The following is an 18,489-nucleotide window of genomic DNA, read 5'->3' as shown; positions in this document are numbered from 1 at the left end:
ATTCTGATTCTAAATTTTAGAGCTAATATTGTTTTTTAACTTATTTTTTTCTAGCTAATAAAGTAATGCCATGCTTGCTGCAGCAAGGAAAGCAACATTGACCTATCCAAGAAAAGCCTAACAATTCCCTGCCTGTTGACCCTGAGGCCACCAGAGTTATGTTGGTGTACACCCTTCTACACCTTTCTCCATGTATATACAAGTATGAGTAGACATCTTTTTGTTTATTTTTTTTTACACAAAAGGCTCATACCTTATGTAGTAATCAGCAGTTCTTTTCTTCTTAATATATTTTGTACATAACTCTGGGCTCGTAGGTATATAGATTGCTTTAATAGTAGCATAAACTTTCACAGTGTGACTGTACTGCCATTTAGTTATTCAATCCTTCCTCTATTGATGGATGTTTGTTTTGGCTCCTATTGTTTTTTTCTATCACAATTATTACTGCAGTAAACATTCTTGCTCAATTTTCCAAAAATCCATGGCTGGATCAATAGTTTTATAATCATTTGTTGCATCTTATAAGATACTATCAAATTAATTTTCAGAAACAGATTTATTCTCTCATCAATATTTTTTAAACAGTATTTTTAAAAAGATGCCTTGCTTCAGCAAAAGAGCGAACAAAGCCAGGGTAGAGATTTGCTGTCAGAGTCAGCACACATGAGTCTCTTATATAATGAGGAGTTACCACCCACTGGCCTCTCTTCAGGCCACAGATGTGTTGCGTAGCATCATGTTGCTATTGTTTTTGAAAATGAGTTAGATATCAATGTTTAAAAATATGTGAAATACAGATCTCTATTTTCTCTTGAAAACTGGACAGATCAGGTGAGCCAGAACCTCAGTCTTTCACTGTTCCCCCATTGGCTGGAGCTGAGGGTCAGCTGCCCTTGCAGTCTGGGTGTGCTGGTTCTCTACCCATGGGATGCCAGCACCATTTCTCTGCCCCACACTCCAAGTCAGGACCAGTCAAAAAGTCCTCAGACATCACCCTTAGTGGAGAATCACAGGTTTTAGTCATCCCAATGAAGCACACTTTCTTCAGACAATTTAGACACAAACTTTTCAAAGATTGTTTGTTCCTGAGCAGTTTTCATTATTTCACTTTATTAAGGATCATGGCTGAATTCTGTGCATGACCAAGCTTTAAAGTCACTGAAATGTTTCAAACCAAGTCCATTCACCAAGTTTGGAGAAAATATCTGAGAGGCAAAAGCAACCAAAACACGTTCCTTTCATCTCAGGAACAGAAATGCAGAGATGACTGCAATTACAGGTGTTTTCTGAAGTAAAAACTTTACCTAATTACAGACACATAAAAGATACAATTTCTAAATACTATTTGAAGAGGATTGAATACATCCCCAGTACAAAGGTAGACATTGCTTTTGCTCACTCAGGTTTTCTTCAGTGGCTTCTTTTGTTTGCTTATCACGAGCCTGGGTGAACTCACCTCTTCCTCCAACTTACCCTCCCTGGGCTTCCAGAATGTTCCTTGGAAGGGATTTTTGAGGTGCCTGCCACCAACCGGAGGCTGGGAGGGGTCTCAGCAGGGCCTTCTCCCTCTCTGCTTTCACTCTTTTTCTGTGACAGGACTTCCTACATCTTTTCTAATGACCTTCCTACATCTTTTCTCATTAGAATTAATGGAGAAATATTAATTCTTTCCCCAAAGCTATTAGTTAAGTCAGAGTGCTCTGAAATTGCTGAAACAGAATAATTTCTCCTTCATTCTTGGGCGTAAATCTTGAGGAAAGATGAGAAGCTGTTTCAGGTATATTGATTATGTCCCAGGAAAGAGACCCTCATAGACAATATTCATTTAGCTACAAGAAACTTTTAAAATAATGATACATAAATTAGACCGGCCAAGTTCTTTCTCAGCATTCAATCTTTCTTTTTTTTTTTTTGTAAATGGCATTTCTTTTATCAACTTTTTTTTCCTTTCACAATTTCATAATTCTATTTTGACTGTATTTTAAGAGCATGCTCTTGTGGTTCAGACATGGTAACATTTTTAACTTCAAGCAAGATTTTAAACAGCACTTTGCACTGAATACAGTTTAGGTGAAGGATTTCTGTGAGAGGAGTGTGCTTATCCTGCCTGCCTTTCATCAGAGAAATAGAAAAGAGATGAGAATCACTAAAGAAAGTGCTTGCTGAAATAAAAGATTCGTTTATGATTACTTGGAGGCAAACTTTTCAAAGATTGCATTAGGATAGTACAGAAATACCTGTGACGGTACCTGATAAATACATTTTTCTGGTCCCCTCTCTGTCCCTCCCTGCCTGTGTCAGTAAAGTCTGGGCCACGTCACCCTGCTCACTGCCCACCAACTTCTGATTATTTTCTGACTGGCAATGACATCTGACATCTCCCATTCTCTCTGCCTGAGAGAAATAAAACCTCTTCCCCCCATCATTTTCAACCATATTTTTTTCTAAAGAAGTTTTATGAACAAAAATTATAATAGGATTGCAGAAACAAGTGAATTTACTGTCAAAAAGATTTTAGTATAATGTTGAGTGTACAGCAGAGATGCAAAGAACATTGGCTGAACAATGATATGAATGAATGATTCAGACCTAGAGAGAGAGCTGTCCAGACCAGAGTGACGTCAGAGTATTTACTGCATGTATGGCTTTACTCTTTTCCATAGCTATGGTTTGAGTCAGAGCCCTGTCTCACCGTGTCATAGCAGCTTCTTCCTTTTTCTTTCATGGTATTTGCTACATTTACTGGTGAATACTTTAGTGTAATTATTTGCTTACTGAATTTCTCCTCTGTTGGATTATAATTTTCATGAGAATGTGTCCACCTAGTTATCCAGTGAACAAATTCCATGTTTCCAATATGGTTCCTGGCACCATTGTTGGTTGTACTCAATGTTCAAGAAATATTTAGACTCAGTAATATGGGATAAAAAATGGGCTCAAGAATATTGAAATAAATGAACAAACAACTGTACATAAAGTGATGACTTTTTGAGATCTTCCCAGTTTTCTTTAAGTAATTCCAAATTTTAATTGCTAACACAGTGTTCATCCTCCAATGGCAGGGGCACTTCTAAACAATTTAATCTTAGAGCAACTCATAGTCTAGGAGATTACTCTTACATTCCTGTTTATATATGCAGCTAGTTTGGAGGCCAATGTCATAGACTCACTTTTATCCCTTCCTTAAAATTCAGAGTCTGTGGAATCCAGATGAATGGAGTTTTTGGTGTATGGGAACAAACTGAAAGAAATGTTTCAAATTACTTACATTTTCAGATAATGATACTTGAGTAATATGTTTATTAGCATTTTAATAAGGTCTAGACATTAGACAGCCAGAAGAATGTTTGGCATTAAAGATGTCTTCAGTGATGCTGTAAGTTTTATCATATTGTTTCTTCACTTCATTTTCTTTCTAATTATTTTACTTTCCTACAGGCTTTTCAAGATGGCTAAATTTAAAATTGCTGTAACACTTTAAGCAGTCTCTTCCTTTAAATGTGGCTTGACAATTATTTCTGAGGGAAATTATTAAAACCACAGCCTTTAATCAGGGGAAGAACAGAACAGCACAGCAAGCTATGGGGAGAGATGGTTTGTCTAATAAGATTCACATAATTGTGTGAGAGCGATCAAATTTTCAAAGATTGCATTAAGACCGCGGAATCTGTAATTTTTGAAGATGTAGGAAGTGATTCATAGAGTATGATGCTGAAGCCTAAACATGGTCACATTCTAGTCTTTAAATTTTGACTGGGGCGCTACTTACTTTTTGAAAAGGGTCATTTATTTAAAAGCAAGTTAGCATCCTTCTTCAATAATCTAAATCAGTTTAACACACTTCAGTGACATTATTTGGGCATTTTTCACAATTATTCCAGATAACTCACTTTTCTCTGTAGACTGTAGGGTCAAAAACAAATTAAATCAATGGATTTTCTTCCTTCACTTTCTCAGATGAGTCAGAAGTCATTGGTCCAATGTGCACATGACCTTTCTTCTTAAGCTTAAAAACCCAGACAACCTGTTGGAAAGACATTTGACCAATCTGATTATTTTCTCTATACTAATTGGTTTTACTTCTTCATTGAATTGAATGAATTGCCTGGTTGTTTTATCACTGTAGAGACAGAACTTAATCCACTTAGAGTGAGCACTTGTGCTTGGGAAACTATGGGGCTAAAGGAAAATATATCATCATTATTTTTGGAAATGTTTAATGGGTGAGAATGAAGACACGCCTTGAATTCATCCATTTTATTCCTTTCTGCTTCCACCGCCCTGGCCAAGCCCTCTCAACCTGGCCCCTACACCACCGTTGTAAATTATTTTCTCGCTTCTACTGTCTCCTCTCAACTTTGTTTCCAGGTAGTAGCAACATGAGTCTTTAAAAAATGTAACTCCCCTGCTGAAAATATTGGCTTCTTCACTATGAATGCAGAATAAAGATTTACACATCTTACCGCGGCCACCTGTATCCTACACGATCTGTGTCCTTGGTGACTTCCCCACCTCCTTCTTCCCCCTACTCCTTTGTTCATGAGACTTCTGAGCTTCCCATCAACTGCTTAATTTTCCAAGTTCAAGGTCTCTGTATTTGTTCTTCCCTTGTCTGGGATGTCTTTGTAGACTGGTTCTTTCTCATCCTGAGGCCATCTTTTCAGAGAGGTTTTCCTTGACTATATAAAACAGTCATTCCCCCATTACTCTCTGAAATAAGCCCCCTCATTTATTGTTACTTTCTGCCATGCCCCCTGTTTATTATGACTCCCTGTAATTCTCTCCTCATTTCTTGTCAGTCTCCATCATTGCCTCCTGTTTATGATTCTGTAATACTCTCATTTATCTTTACTCTCTATAATATCCCCACTCTCGGTTTCCTTCATGATCTCATCATAATCTGAAATTACCTAACACTTCTGTGTCCCTGTCTTCGTTTTTCTTTCCTCATTACAGCAGGACCTCTTGAGGTCAGGGCCGCCTTTTAAAAAATTCTCTTCAGGTCTCTCAGGGCTGAGCATGGTGCCTAGTTAGATGAAGGGAGCTGGGACATAGTTGTTGAACAAATGAATGGAATATCAAAAACTTGATTCTGTTCCATTAGATGAAGATAACCCTGGTACACAGGTGGGTCAAGAAAAGTTGCATTGAAAGAAAAAGCTTTGCTTTCTTTCCCAAACCATTGCACTCTCTATAGATTTTCATTGTTGATTTGCTCAGAATTAGTGTACTTGGTAATCTCGTAACCCACCCTTTGAGATATAAGAAGTAGGTCTGTTCTTTAGGTTTAAAATGGACAATGTAACACAATCATTTACCTCCACTTTCCTCTAAAGACCCAGGAGGAGTCAGTAAGTGAATATACTTGTAGTGCACATACTCACCAGAAGAAGATGACTTGGGGAAGAAATGACTCTGTGCTGTGGAAGCTGGAGTGCAGAGGCTGAGTAAGAACTGATATTGCAGATTCCAGAGAACTGAATCCTGATTTAATAGAGGTTCTTACCCCCCAAAGCGCAGAAATCCAGGGACCAGGTAGGGCTGAAATCAAGGAGACTGTGTGAAAGACTAAGATGCAAACAGACCTCAAATCCCCACCTTGCTCCTGCTTCTCAGAGCTTGATAACTTCCCTCCTTCTGCATACAAAGTGAAGACTAGGGGTTCAATCTCTGGACAACATACAAAATACCTGGGGACACCTTGCACAGTTAGCTCAGCAGGGGAGCGAGGAGACTAGAAGGAAAATGGGGTTTAATCAAATAGTTGGTATTGCATATCGAGCTACCCCCAAAATCTCTTTGCCAATTTTGACTCCAGAATGCTGGCAGCCTGATTTATACTTTCCAGGCAGGAGACCATAGAACTCTTCCTGAAGAAGCTGATTTGTACATGTGAAGACCTACAGATAACTGCTTCAGGGTGTCCACTTAAACATGTTCACCAGATAATCCTATAGTGAGGGCCATGGCTGACAGACTGCACTTGCAAAGAGCACCAAATCAGCTTGTTAGCACTTATTTCCTGTATATGAGCAGATACTTAATATTGCTATATGTCTCAGGAAACCTCTAACCTGAAGAGACAGATAAAAACAAACTGAAAAAAAGAAACTTAGAAGAGCATCTACGGAAAGACTGGCAAACTTCAACAACAACAACAAACCATTATTGCCAGAGGTGAAAGTTGTTGGAGCCATGAGCTAAGAGCACATTGCTATAAAAAAGAATATGGAAAAGGACACTTGGAAGTTAAAAACATGATAACAGAAATAGAAACTCATGGAATTGGACTATAACCCTGAAGGATTCCCCAAAAAGTAAAAGAAGACAAAGAAATAGAAAATAGAAGAAGAAAAGTTAATAAAAATAGAGGGTTATACCAGGAGACTCAATAATCTAAAAAAAGCTGTCCTGAAAAGAGAGAAAATGCAAATCAGAAGAAAAAAGCAAAGGAATAGCAAGTAAGTTTCAAGAATTCTGTTGTACAACATGGTGACTATAGTTAATGACAGTGTATTCTTGAAAATTACTGAGAATAGATTTTGTGCTCCTACCATACACAAACAAGATAAGCATGTAAAATCATGCATTTGTTGATTAGCTCCATTTAGCCTCTTACAATGTATATGTATTTCAAACAACTTGTTGTACATGACCAAAAAAAAAAAAGAAAGAAAAAGAAAACCATATTTTTCTAAAACCAAATGACATGATTCAGATTGAAAGGATCCATTGAGTGCCCAGACAATGAATGAAAATAGACCCAGGACTATGGTGACACTGAAATAAAGAAGAAACTCAGAGCTTCCAGTGAGGGAAAACCAAAAAAGATTTTATCCAAAGGATCATGAATCATAAATCATTATTGTCTCCAGACTTCTCAACAACTAGAACACAATAGAGCAATGTCTTCAATTCTGAAGGGAAATGATTTCCAATTCAGAATGTAATACCCAGCCAAACTACCAATTAAATCTAAACAATTTTACTTCATCTACCCTTTCTTATGAAGCTACCAGAAGGTTTGTGTTAGGAAAGCAAGAGAGTAACCCAAGAAAAAAGAAGTTGTGGAAGTCCAGGAATGAAGAAAGAGGTATAGAGAGCCACACCACAGCAGTGGTGAAGGGGGAACCCAGGGGCACAGTCAAATATTGGGCGTGGAGCAAAGTCATCCATTTGAAGTAAGTCAGAGTTTTGAGAGAGATATTTCTAAGAAAATAATAAGAAATCTCGGGCAACTGGAGAAGAGGTTGGGAAGTAATTTTAGGAATAAGTCCATAGAAAACTATGCAAAATTTTTAAACAACAAAATAATTATTAACTCTAGGAAAAACAATTTTGGCAAGAAAAGGCAACATAATTATGGTACACTACATGGCTTGGTGGTGGAAGGTATGTTCTTAAACTACAATGTAAACATGGACTATTCACCTGCATAATAGTAGGAAATCTGAGTTAGCTACCTGTGGAGAGGATAGAGGTGAAACATGTGCTTCTGTATGGGATTGTGAAGGCTGTAGAGGAGGGGAGCTGGAAGAAGAGCTAAAACCTCCTCGACCATGAGAAGTCACAGGTTATAGTCCACAAGTTGGGGAGATAAAAATCAAAAGAATCCCAAATGGGAAAAGACGAGTGTGTTGGCAGGGGTTGCTGTTTTTCTTAATAAGTAGAAAGGTTTGACTTTTCAACTCTGTACATATGTAACTTTTATCAAATTAAAAGCACATTTAAAAGTGGGTCTAATGCTTCTTATCCAGTGACACAGCCATTCTGGAATGTTTTTCTGATCTCATAGCACTCTCTGAATTTCTGTGGTCCTTTTGACCTGTATGCCAGGTCACGAGGAGAAGATGGAGGAGAGAGTGAGGGTGAGGGACAAGGGCAAGAAGTTGCAGGGGAGGCCGTTTTGTGGGTATTGTCAAGGTCTATCTTTTCTCCCACAATCACAATATCCACAACAGAACAACAGTATCACAAAGCCAACTCATCCCCTGCTGCCCGGGCACTCTAGTGGTGACTATGGCATGATTACCTCTAGGGTTTCTATCAACTCAGACTACTTGCTATTATGGCCAGAGAATTCAAGCTGATCTACAACTAGCCTAAACAAACATGACCAAAAAGACGATTCAGATGAAGAAAAGTCACATTAATTTTTTTAAAACCATATATATACTTTAGGGATATTTCTACTCTGGGAATTGATCTTGTTGTTTCTTTCCTTTACAGAAGTGGGCATACTTTATCCAACCAAGTGTGAATTGGTTGGAGATAAACTGAATTCCTGCACATACCATGCGAGATGAGGGTTAATGAGCTCAGAATTGTCATTTAGACATGGACAACCTCCCAGGAAATTACTCTTTGCAATTTTGTAATGCCAGATGTATATAAATGCTCCTCCCTGTGTTCAGGTCTAAGTCTGCAAGAGGAGCTATCTTGTGCCACCTCGGAATCATCTGTTTGTTGTGGGAACCAAGAGAAGAAGAAAGATGACTACAGACAAACCTCAGGACTCTTCTCTCCTAGTACAAGGTCAATGACTGTCAGAGAAATCAACAAACTAACTGTGAAGGTAGGCATTCTGATTTTGAGTTGTCTCTACCTATTCATTGTCTAGATTTATAGTTCTCCTTGTTCTTGTGGTTGTTAGCATGGCAAAACTTGCCCACGTTGTGTACAAAAGGAGACCCCCCAAATTGAAATTATCTTTTGGAGGGCAGCCATCTTTTAGGACAGGCTCCCTTTCTAGTTAAGTGTTCTGGGAACCCACTGGCATCGGTGTACCAGCTAACATTGTTGGGAGAGACTGCATTCAGCTTCAGTTTTTTGTTTTTTTCTTTTTGAGATTCTTTCACTGTGTTTGCCCATTTCATGATGGGTGATTTATGAGCTCACCTGTTCCCCCTTTGCTCAACATTCAGCAATTATTGATCAAAACTGGCATGACTCTCATGCCCCATCCTCCCTATTCACTCTGTCTTACCTTGAACAACTTTTTTTGTGTGTCCCTGGATGAAAAAAATCCTCAAAGGGAAACGTTTTGCCAATGTGGAAGAGGTGAAACAAAAAAATGGCAGAAGCACTAAAAGGCCTCCAAATTGAAGAGTTCAAAAACTGTTTTGAGCAGTGGAAAAAATGTCTCAATAGGTGTATTGCATCAGACGGAGAGTACTTTGAAGGTATCTGATGTTTATACATGTAAGAATAAATACACTTTGTAAATAAATAAATTCTGGGTTTTTTTTGGAAAACCGAATAAGCAAACAAACACACCCAAACATTCTGCATTGAAAGAATGGGCAGTTTTGGTTGTAAAGCCAAAGTTGGGATGATTTCTGATAGCTTATTAAAATCCCAAGTGTTATTAACTCACCCATAAATAACAGAGAGAGATACTGCCAGACATCTCTATAACATGAACTGTCCCCTAGGCAGATTGTGAGGCTGCGTGTTGAAAACCGCTAAAATACTAATCCAGACCACACTTTGAAACACGCTCATCTGGAAAAGAGCTCCAATTCACAGTATATAAAATAGTACATCCTCTTCATGAGCAGCGGTGACTTAAAATAGGAAGCTCAAAACTGGTTAGATAATTGAGTGGTTTTGTTTTTCACAAAGCCACAGAAAAATACGTAGAATCTCAGCAACCTATTTTGTATCAATAAGAAGCCTTATTCAAGTTAATACACCAATCAGTTATCAATGGACACTTATTGAGGGCATCATATTGAAGTTCACGCTCAGTAAAGAATCATTAAGACCTCAAGACCTTGTTTTCATTGAGGACCATATTTCCATCCACATTTTTCTTTGTACCAGTTAACCTTTTTTCCCCATTTTTTTCCTTTGCACTTTGTTGCAGGATATTTCTCCATCTGCCGGTGAGTGTGGTGACTGTTCTCACAACACTGCTGCCAGGGTGTCGGGATTATCTCTGCAATCTGATACCTGCAGGGCAGTGGTTAAGGACAGTCCTCTGCCCCATGACAAAGGCCTTGACCTTGGAATGCTGGAGACCCAGCTGCTGCCCTCCCAGGATCAAATCTTAACAGATCCCAAACCATGCATTTTCTCAGATGCCCATGAGCCTTCTACCTTTGGGCCCAAAGGAACTTTTCTACGCCATGACATTGCTACCTCTGTGGCTGTTTGCCTTTCTCTGGGAGTGACAGCAGGTGACATAGCCCTGGGAACTCACAGTAAAGAGCCTCAAGATTACAGCTGGGCTGCAGTAGATGCTCTGGCACCAAGCTCCCCAGACAGCAAAGCCACGGCAGAGAACAGCACACAGATACTCTTGCCAGGAAGACCTTCATCTGGGCAAAGAATTTCAGGTTTGGTACCATTGGGGGCAACTGGAAAAGCTCATCTCGAAATACCAGATTCAGGACCAAGTTCAACTAGTTCACACCAAAAGGAAGGGAGACCCAAGACATTTTTTCCTTCCAAGGGCCAGTATGTGTATGAGGAAGTGGCCATCTCCTTCCCCTCTTTAGGAAGTGACAGTGAGAAGTGCCAAGTATCTGAATTAATCCCTCTGAAGGGTTCTATGGTTTCCCCTAATCCAGGGCAGCCCACAGAAATCCCTGAAGCCCCTTCTAAATCTGTCAAGAAGAGGAGTTTGGAAGGAATGAGAAAGCAAACTCGAGTGGAGTTCAGTGACACCAGCAGTGATGATGAAGACCGATTGGTTATTGAAATATGAAGCTTCCAGAGAAAGATGGTTTGTAGTCAGAGACTGTTGATGCTTCATAAGTACATGTTGTCAGGCTGGAGGGAGAACTGAACTCTACTAATGAAGCACCTACAGATTAGAAAAGCCATGTTGAGATCTTTCCTAGCCAACTCCAACCAACTCCAGACCCCAACTCTACCGCACTTTCCCCCTGTTTTCCTCAAGTTCACGTGGTGCCAGGCAAGGCAAAGATGGCCATGAAGCAAAGTCTACAAATGCTCACTGCACACAGTGACTAGGACTTTATTCCCAGCCTGATCTTTTGCATCTGTCCCACTGCCTTCCTCCAATAAAATGACATGAATGACATGTTTCTGAACAGGTGAACCCCACAGAGTCAAGGCAACTGACTTTCTCCACCAGGAAACTGAGAGTTGCTTTAAAGGTGGTGAACATGCTTGGGATAGTTGGATAGAAAAAGACGGGGTGTGAATTGGTCATCAAGATACTTCTGTTCGCTTGGAGACAAAAACTGACATTCATTCAAAAACTGAAGTTTGGTCAGAGTAAGTCACCTTCTTAGTGGAGGTTGTAAATACACTGCACAATGTCTATGATCCGGTGAAATGCTAAGTATTTTTAAATGTCGTGCAAATGGTCAATGTTCATTTATGGTCAAATGACACAAGCACCTACCTTGTGCCTGGTGCCTTTTCTGTTGAGACCTCTGAGACTGTTGGTTTTTCTATCTCTTGCAAAGGAACATTGTGCTAAAAGTTAATAGAACAGTCTCTCTATAATGAGTCATTTTTTGAGGGGGAAAAATTCACTTATTTTCCTCCGATTCTTTTTGTCATATTGTGCTCTGAGCAATTTCAATTAGAGGGTTACATTTTAGTAATCTGTACAGCTTAAATTGATGCCTGCTCGTCGTGACGGGAGCCTTTTAGATTTCCTCCAGAAGCTTCAAGGATACAAAACTAATTGGAGTTTTGACGCTGTTTTACATCTCAGTAATTTTATTTTGGGGGCTTGGTGTTACTTTGCTGTCAAATTAAATCAGCCTCTGTATTGTGCAAGTCAGAACAGCACAGATAAAATTCCCAAGTATTCCAAGCCAGCGTACCCCTGTGCAAAGGAAAATAGCAGATTTGCGTCAGCCAGCCCAGTAAGCAAAGCATCAGATCTACTGCCTTCCTCTCCCTCTCCTTTCATGGGAGAGGAAAAACTTAAAGAGGTTTACACTGCTGTATTTCAATAAAATTTTATACTTCCTTTTGGTATGATTTTATACAATTCGAAATTTATAGCCAAGGTCTTTTGGCTTAACTTTGATGTAATGATGTTCTTATGGCATCTCATACTTCAAAGGCAAGGTAGAAATGCAAAATATCTCACACATGTGAATACAGTTTAATATGTCATTGCCTGTTACTAAGTATGGTCAAATTTCAAGTATCTTCATGTGAATTTTCCAATTTTGGTGTTATTCATAGAAAATTTCAATGCCTGATCAGCTTCCCCTGGTTACTTAGCATATGTCTGTGGTCATTTCACATGCACTCATAAATAGCCAAGTGAATTCAAGCCCAGCCAAGAAAAATGTAAGAAAGGAGGTGAAAAGGATAGCTAGACATTCACTTAGTGTACTTCTTAAACCAAACAGCAGTGATGTGGTAATTATCTACTCTTTCAAATTATCCATGCCACTATAATGAGAGAGGCAGTGTAAGAAGTGGTCTGAGCACTGGAGGAAGAGAGATTGAAATTCATCTTTGACTAGTTGGAAAATCTTAGTTAAGACCCTCTCTGTACCTCAGTTTTCCTAAAGGAGAATGAAAGAATTGGACCAGATGAGTTGAATGTGTGTCTCCAGGTTCCAATTACTGTGAGGGTGGAAGATAGAGAAGCTGCCTTCTCCTTAAATTATGTGGGCTTGATGGCTTAGAGATATTATTCATGGCGAGCTATTTCCCCAGGAGTCCTGCATGCAAGAAATTTGGTGGGGACTGTGTGGAACTGAGGCACAAAAAATTCAACCAATTACTACTATGAAGAACCTGAGCCTAAAGAAATTCCATCTGATTTTTTTCTTAGTTCCAGATTTTGGGGTGCAGCCACCCAGTTTATGCAAGTGGGCTTATGGTTCAAAAATTAAAAGCAGAAACAGAACAGTAATGTATTGGCAAAAAAATGTATCTGTAGGCTGAATTGGCTCCTTTGTCTTGGGAGGAATGAATTAGAGGGAGAAAAATTATCTTCCACATCCCCCTTTTTTGGAGGACTGCTGCAGTGTCAACTGGATCACTGGACCTAAATCAGTAAGTCATGGGTTCAAATAGCACCAACTTCAGGACAGTGGTAGAAGCTCTGTGCTTATAAGAGCCAAGGCTGAGATGCCGGCTGCAACATCTTAGCCTGGGTCAATATCGTGGAATGCTGATTTCATTTCTTTATCTCCTTGTGTCTCTTACAAATGTGAGCAGGTTGGCAAGCCTTCCTAGCCCAACTGGTCATTTAGCTAGCAAGTGACACTCTTTATAAGTGTACTTTATATCAACATGAATTTGTGAAAAGTTGTATTTCGATGGATTTTTTAAAAATCAAAAATGTATTTTGAATGACCCTAAGGGAGTTGACTATAGAAAAGCATACTAAATTAAAGATTTTTTTAAAGATGAAGAACCCTTTCATAAAACAATGAACAATCTTTGATTTTATAAATCTTAATATTCCCATGAGTTTTCTTAAAGTAAAATACAAGTATAGAAACACTTTTTAAGGGTAATGCCAGCAACCCAGTACCTACTTTGGGTTATTGAAAATAAAATTTCAGTGTTATCAATTAATAACTGCTGCTGTCTTACACTCTCCCGGGAAAGGGAAAATAAATTCATTGTAGAACAAGGCAAACTAGAGTTTAAAGATCAGAGATTTGTCTCTTTCCCCAGTGCTGTTAATTTTATTGTGTCTTTAGGTAAGGATCTTGACTGTATGGTGCCTCAGCCTCTTCCACATATAATGGCTCCAGGGATGCTGGTGTCGAGTAAGGCAGAAGGCACTTTGGAGCCATTGCCATTCCTGTAGGACAGGGCACACTAGGGCAGGGTCCATGATGATCAAGACTCACCACCAGGCTCCTCTCTCCAAGTGAAACTACCCGCAGCCAGATCTCACTTGTTAGAGATAAATGTAAGAAAGTTTTCACACACCTCATCCCCCACTGCACCCCTGGTAACCTATACTGTTAAATGACTCTTAAAGTCACATTGCTGTTAGTGGACAATCTCTATCTTCTGTGTTGTAAGGCAGGACAAAGAACGGCTCATCTGTTAGAGATAAACTTTGAGATTCAAGACAAAGCTAATACTCCTTTGGTTCACGCCTCACAGTAATCAGAGGAACCTAATTTCCTTTTACCAAGTGATTAAAAAAAGATGAGGGAGGTGCCTCTGGGTTTTAATCAGCATACCACCAATAGCATGGTGGGTAACATAGGGTAAGTTAGACTCCTTTCTTAAAATCTCATGTCTAAAGCTCAGATCACGGGAGCAACCTGCAAGAGTGCATTGTAACCACAGTCCTTGGCATGGAAGATAAACGATTTGCAGTTTCAAGCCAAAAAATATTTCCTTGCATTTACATTCATTACTTAGAATGATCACATTATTCATTTTTTTCCCCAGCATAGTAATTTGCATTTTGCACAAAATTTGCCTGGTGCAGCAGATTTTGATAGTTATGGAAACTGTCATCATTATTGGAATGTGCTGCTGCTCAACTCCCCAGACATAATTTAATATGGTGAGGATAAAATGACCTGCCTGGCTCAATGGGTGGTCATATTTCTACTACCACAGAAAACAGGGCTTGTGTATTTTTCTTCACTTTGGTTGTTATTCCCATAGTTCATGTGAGGGAGACTCTTCGGTTTTTGAAACACTACAGTTGTCAATACTTAAGCACAATTTCTTGTCCTTATCTTTAAAAACACATTAAATATGGGAGTCAGAACCTAGAAAATCTCATGTGATTTCTACCCTGTACAATTCTTTTCACCCATGCTTGATACTTGTATACAATTTGGTTGAAGAAGTATAGGAACTTTTGAGTACATCATTTCACCACCAATAGGAGCTAGGGAAAACCATCAGTCTCTGTTACTTGGAGCGCTAGAGGATAACTCAATGTCTTATATATGCAGTCAGCAGTTCAGGACTTGCTACTCTAGTGATTGTTTATAATCAGAGAAATGATTGGCTTCTTGGTTGTTTGTGGAAATTTATTTCCTTCTTTATAAGGTTAAATTATTTTGTTTTGATAAAAATAAAACTTAAAATGAAATGCCTTGTGTATTTTGTTAAAATTTTAGCCAAAACCACCACAAACAATATCCAGTATGAATTGGATGTCTGATTATTCCCAATTGATTGAAGAGACACTCTCTCCGCCATATTGATATTCCATTCCACTCAATAAAGGATTAGTTCATGGCAAAGTATCTCATTTTCTTGTGCTGTTTCTTTTTCCCAGGTGGCTTGGTTGTTATTATCTGCCATATTTTTTAGTTTGTAACTTAGTAATGTGTTTTTAAGTTCTTAAATGTAGCTAAACTTTGAAGCCACAGGAGGGCACTATCCACAGTGCAATAATCCAAAACTTTTCTCCTTGGAATTGACGTTTCTTGGATATTTGATATTATTCATTAACAGAGAAAGTGTCCTTAAATCAAAATTATACCACCTTATGAAGATAATTCATGTACTCCTCCCAAGAATAAGTAGACTTAGACTTATTCTACAGTCCAACACAATATTATTATTCTATGTGTAGATCTTTTGAAGATACTGGAAGTCAATGGGGGCAAATGCATTGGAGAAAAAGTGGGAATGGAAATATGGAAGGAACAGATAAACTAACTGATGGAACTTAATAGCTTTTTTTCCTAGCTTATCAAAGTCTAGTCATAATAAGTTAGTTCATTAAATCCAAACTTCAGTCATTCAAGAGCTATCTTAATGCTTTTTGCCATATGGGTTAACAAGTCATACATTGGTATAATATTTATTTAATACTTTTATTTAAAACATTTCTGTGTAAAGAAGCAATGATTGCCTTGAACAATCATGTCTATAAAAATCTCAAGTTGAATTTTCCAGTTTATTTTCTGACACGCATTAAAATACAATAGAACTGTTAAAAATTGCTCATCTACATACACTTAAATATCATCTTTATACAACCCGTTTCACTTGGGAAAAATCTGAGCTCTTCTAAAAGACATATGTGTTGGGTTTTCTAGTTATTCTAGTTCCTGTTAAGTACAGCTCTGTCTCCATTTTTTTTCCTCCAGGACAGTAGAACTGATGACCACAAGTAGAATTGTAGTTTATCAGTTAAATTTATTTAGTCAAACTTTACAGTTGAACAATTAACATTTCAAATCAAAAGATTTCACTCTCAAAGGATTGATCATATAATGTCTTGTTACGTAAATATGGTTTTTTGTTTTTGTTTGCTGGCTGATTACAAAATTATATACAGCACAGCACAGTTAGGGATTCATGCTGAACCACAGGCCCTGCTACACATCGCATCTGCTGAAAGATCTGCTTCTACATTCCTAAATGTGAAGCCAGGGGATTTGGCTCTGTTGACAACCACAGGGAGCAACTTTCAAGTCTCCTTCTTGGTGACAGCTTGTTGATCTTTGGGTTGTGTATGCAGAAAGAATTGCTCAGTGACGTCTGGGACCTTTGTCTCCAGCTGTGATAGATGTCTGTTTTCAGTTTCCCTCAATTTCTGCCAGAGGCAAACTCAACAGTCTTTACCATGGAGCATCCTGGGATTAGTTTGTGGCTATTTCAGCCCAGAAGTAGGTGAATTATTTTTCTGTGTCGATGTGTGAGTGAATAGATTCCCACAGAGAATCCGTGGTTTCATACCTGTAGCATGTGGTGCAGGTGACCCAACTCTATGCCTGTCTACAGAGACCCAGTTGCCTTCTATGTATACATTGTGTGCAACAGAGTATAACCCAGCAGGGTGGAGGCCTCTTGGCCTTCATCATAAATGAAAGCCTAGATATCCAGGCTTGTTTTTTTCTGTATGATACATAGCCACAAGTGCTAATATTCTTGTCAGTCGTATTTGTTCTAAGGAACACCCTCCCAACACATTGAAGATTTGTTCAAAAAGTCTTCCTCTTGATAAAATAAAGATCTGAGTGCACTAGGGTCAATGAACTTGGAAATGAGATGGCTATATATATTGTCCCAAAAGAATCTCTTTGGAGGCAGGGCCCATGGTGTCTATATCTTCCTGTTCTTATCTACTGGAACAGTGTCTGTCTCATGGTAGCCATTAATGTATGCTTGCTATGTAAACAAATAAAAATAGCACACCCAGAGTTGGGGGGTGTGATATAGTTTGGGTATGTGTCCTTTCCAAATCTCATATTGAAATGCAATCCCCATTGTTAGAAGTGGAACCTAGTAGGAGGTGTTTGGGTCATGGGGGAAGACTCCTCATGAGTGACTTGGAGCTCTTCCCATACTAATCAGTTTACAGGAGATCTGGTTGTTAAGGAGTCTGGGATCCTCTTCTCTTCTCTTCTCTTCTCTTCTCTTCTCTTCTCTTCTCTTCTCTTCTCTTCTCTTCTCTCTTCTCCTCTCTACTCTCTTCTCTCTCCTTTCTCCTCTCTCCTCTCACCTCTCTCCCCTCCTCTCCTCTCCTCTCCTCTCTCTCACCTTGTAACGCAGCTCCCTTTAGGTCACACCAAGAGTAAAATCTTCCTGAGGTCTCACCAGAATCCTGGCAGATACCAGTGCCATGCAGAACTGCAAGCCAAATAAATCTCTTTTCTTTGTAAATTACCCAGCCCAGGTATTCTTTGTAGCAATGCAAAACAGACTAATAGAGGGGGAAAAAAACATTCTCAGACAAATAATATAGCCCATGCCCTTTCTTCATGAAGATCCCCTCATTATCAGAGACGAAGAAATCTCCATTCAACAATTTCAGAATTCAGCAGCATTTTCCTGTTCTTGACTCCGTCTTGTTTGTTCAACCAGTATTGGATGAATGCTTAAGTCTGTAGCAGGCACGTGAAGATATAGAAGTAAAAAAGAAGTACAAGATGCATAGAGCTTTTATTTGGGGGAGAGGGAGTGTCAATTCACAAGCTAGGCAAACAGATATGAAAACAACATAATAGAGCCGGGCTCGTTGGCTCCGCCTGTAATCCTGTACCTTTGGGAGGCTGAGGTGAGTGGATTGCCTGAGCCCGCGGGTTCAAGACCCGCCTGGGCAGCGAGACCTCATCTTTACAATAAATCAAAAAATCAGCCGGGCGTGGTAGCGTATGCCTGTATTTTCGGCTACTCGGAAGGTTGAGGCGGAAGGATCGCTGGAGCCCAGCAGGTCGAGGCGCGGTGGCCGGGAGCGACCACTGCACTCCAGTCTGGGCGACAGAGTGAGACTCCAACTCAAAAAAATTAAAAAATAGAAAAATAAAATCTACATGGCACACACCCTCATTGTTTTCAGACTGGCCACCTGATGTAATCCAAAAATCATGCCCACAGGAGGGGGCGACTTAAAAAGAGTTCCTCTGTTTAGTCACAAGTCAAGATCTTAAGAAAGTAAAACAAAAGGGACAATTCATCTGACTTTTATTTCAGGACCCACAGCAAAGTTTGTCTCAACAAATGCCATTCTACTCAGAACTGCTAAACTGACTAGTCTCCTAGGCCAGGATATAGGAGTTCTATGCCTGTGGTCTACCCTATGGTACTCCTCTTTAT

The 18,489-nt window shown here is 39.2% G+C and overlaps 1 protein-coding gene across 1 annotated transcript in view; it reads left to right on the top strand.

Annotated features, from left to right (window-relative positions):
* Nucleotides 1–10,714, top strand: part of ZNF831 (zinc finger protein 831) — a 68,732-nt gene extending 58,018 nt beyond the window's left edge. Inside the window, exons 4-5 of the mRNA XM_008067543.1 lie at nucleotides 8,418–8,578; nucleotides 9,872–10,714. Coding sequence (XP_008065734.1) covers nucleotides 8,418–8,578; nucleotides 9,872–10,714 — 1,004 coding nt within the window. The remainder of the gene's footprint in view (nucleotides 1–8,417; nucleotides 8,579–9,871) is intronic.
* The last annotated feature ends 7,775 nt before the right edge of the window (nucleotides 10,715–18,489 follow it).

This window comes from Carlito syrichta, unplaced genomic scaffold, assembly GCF_000164805.1.
Source record: "Carlito syrichta isolate Samal-C Ts95f unplaced genomic scaffold, Tarsius_syrichta-2.0.1 Scaffold309702, whole genome shotgun sequence".
Classification (NCBI taxonomy): domain Eukaryota; kingdom Metazoa; phylum Chordata; class Mammalia; order Primates; family Tarsiidae; genus Carlito; species Carlito syrichta.
Note: the sequence above shows the minus strand (reverse complement) of the source record. Positions and strands in the feature narration are given on the sequence as shown.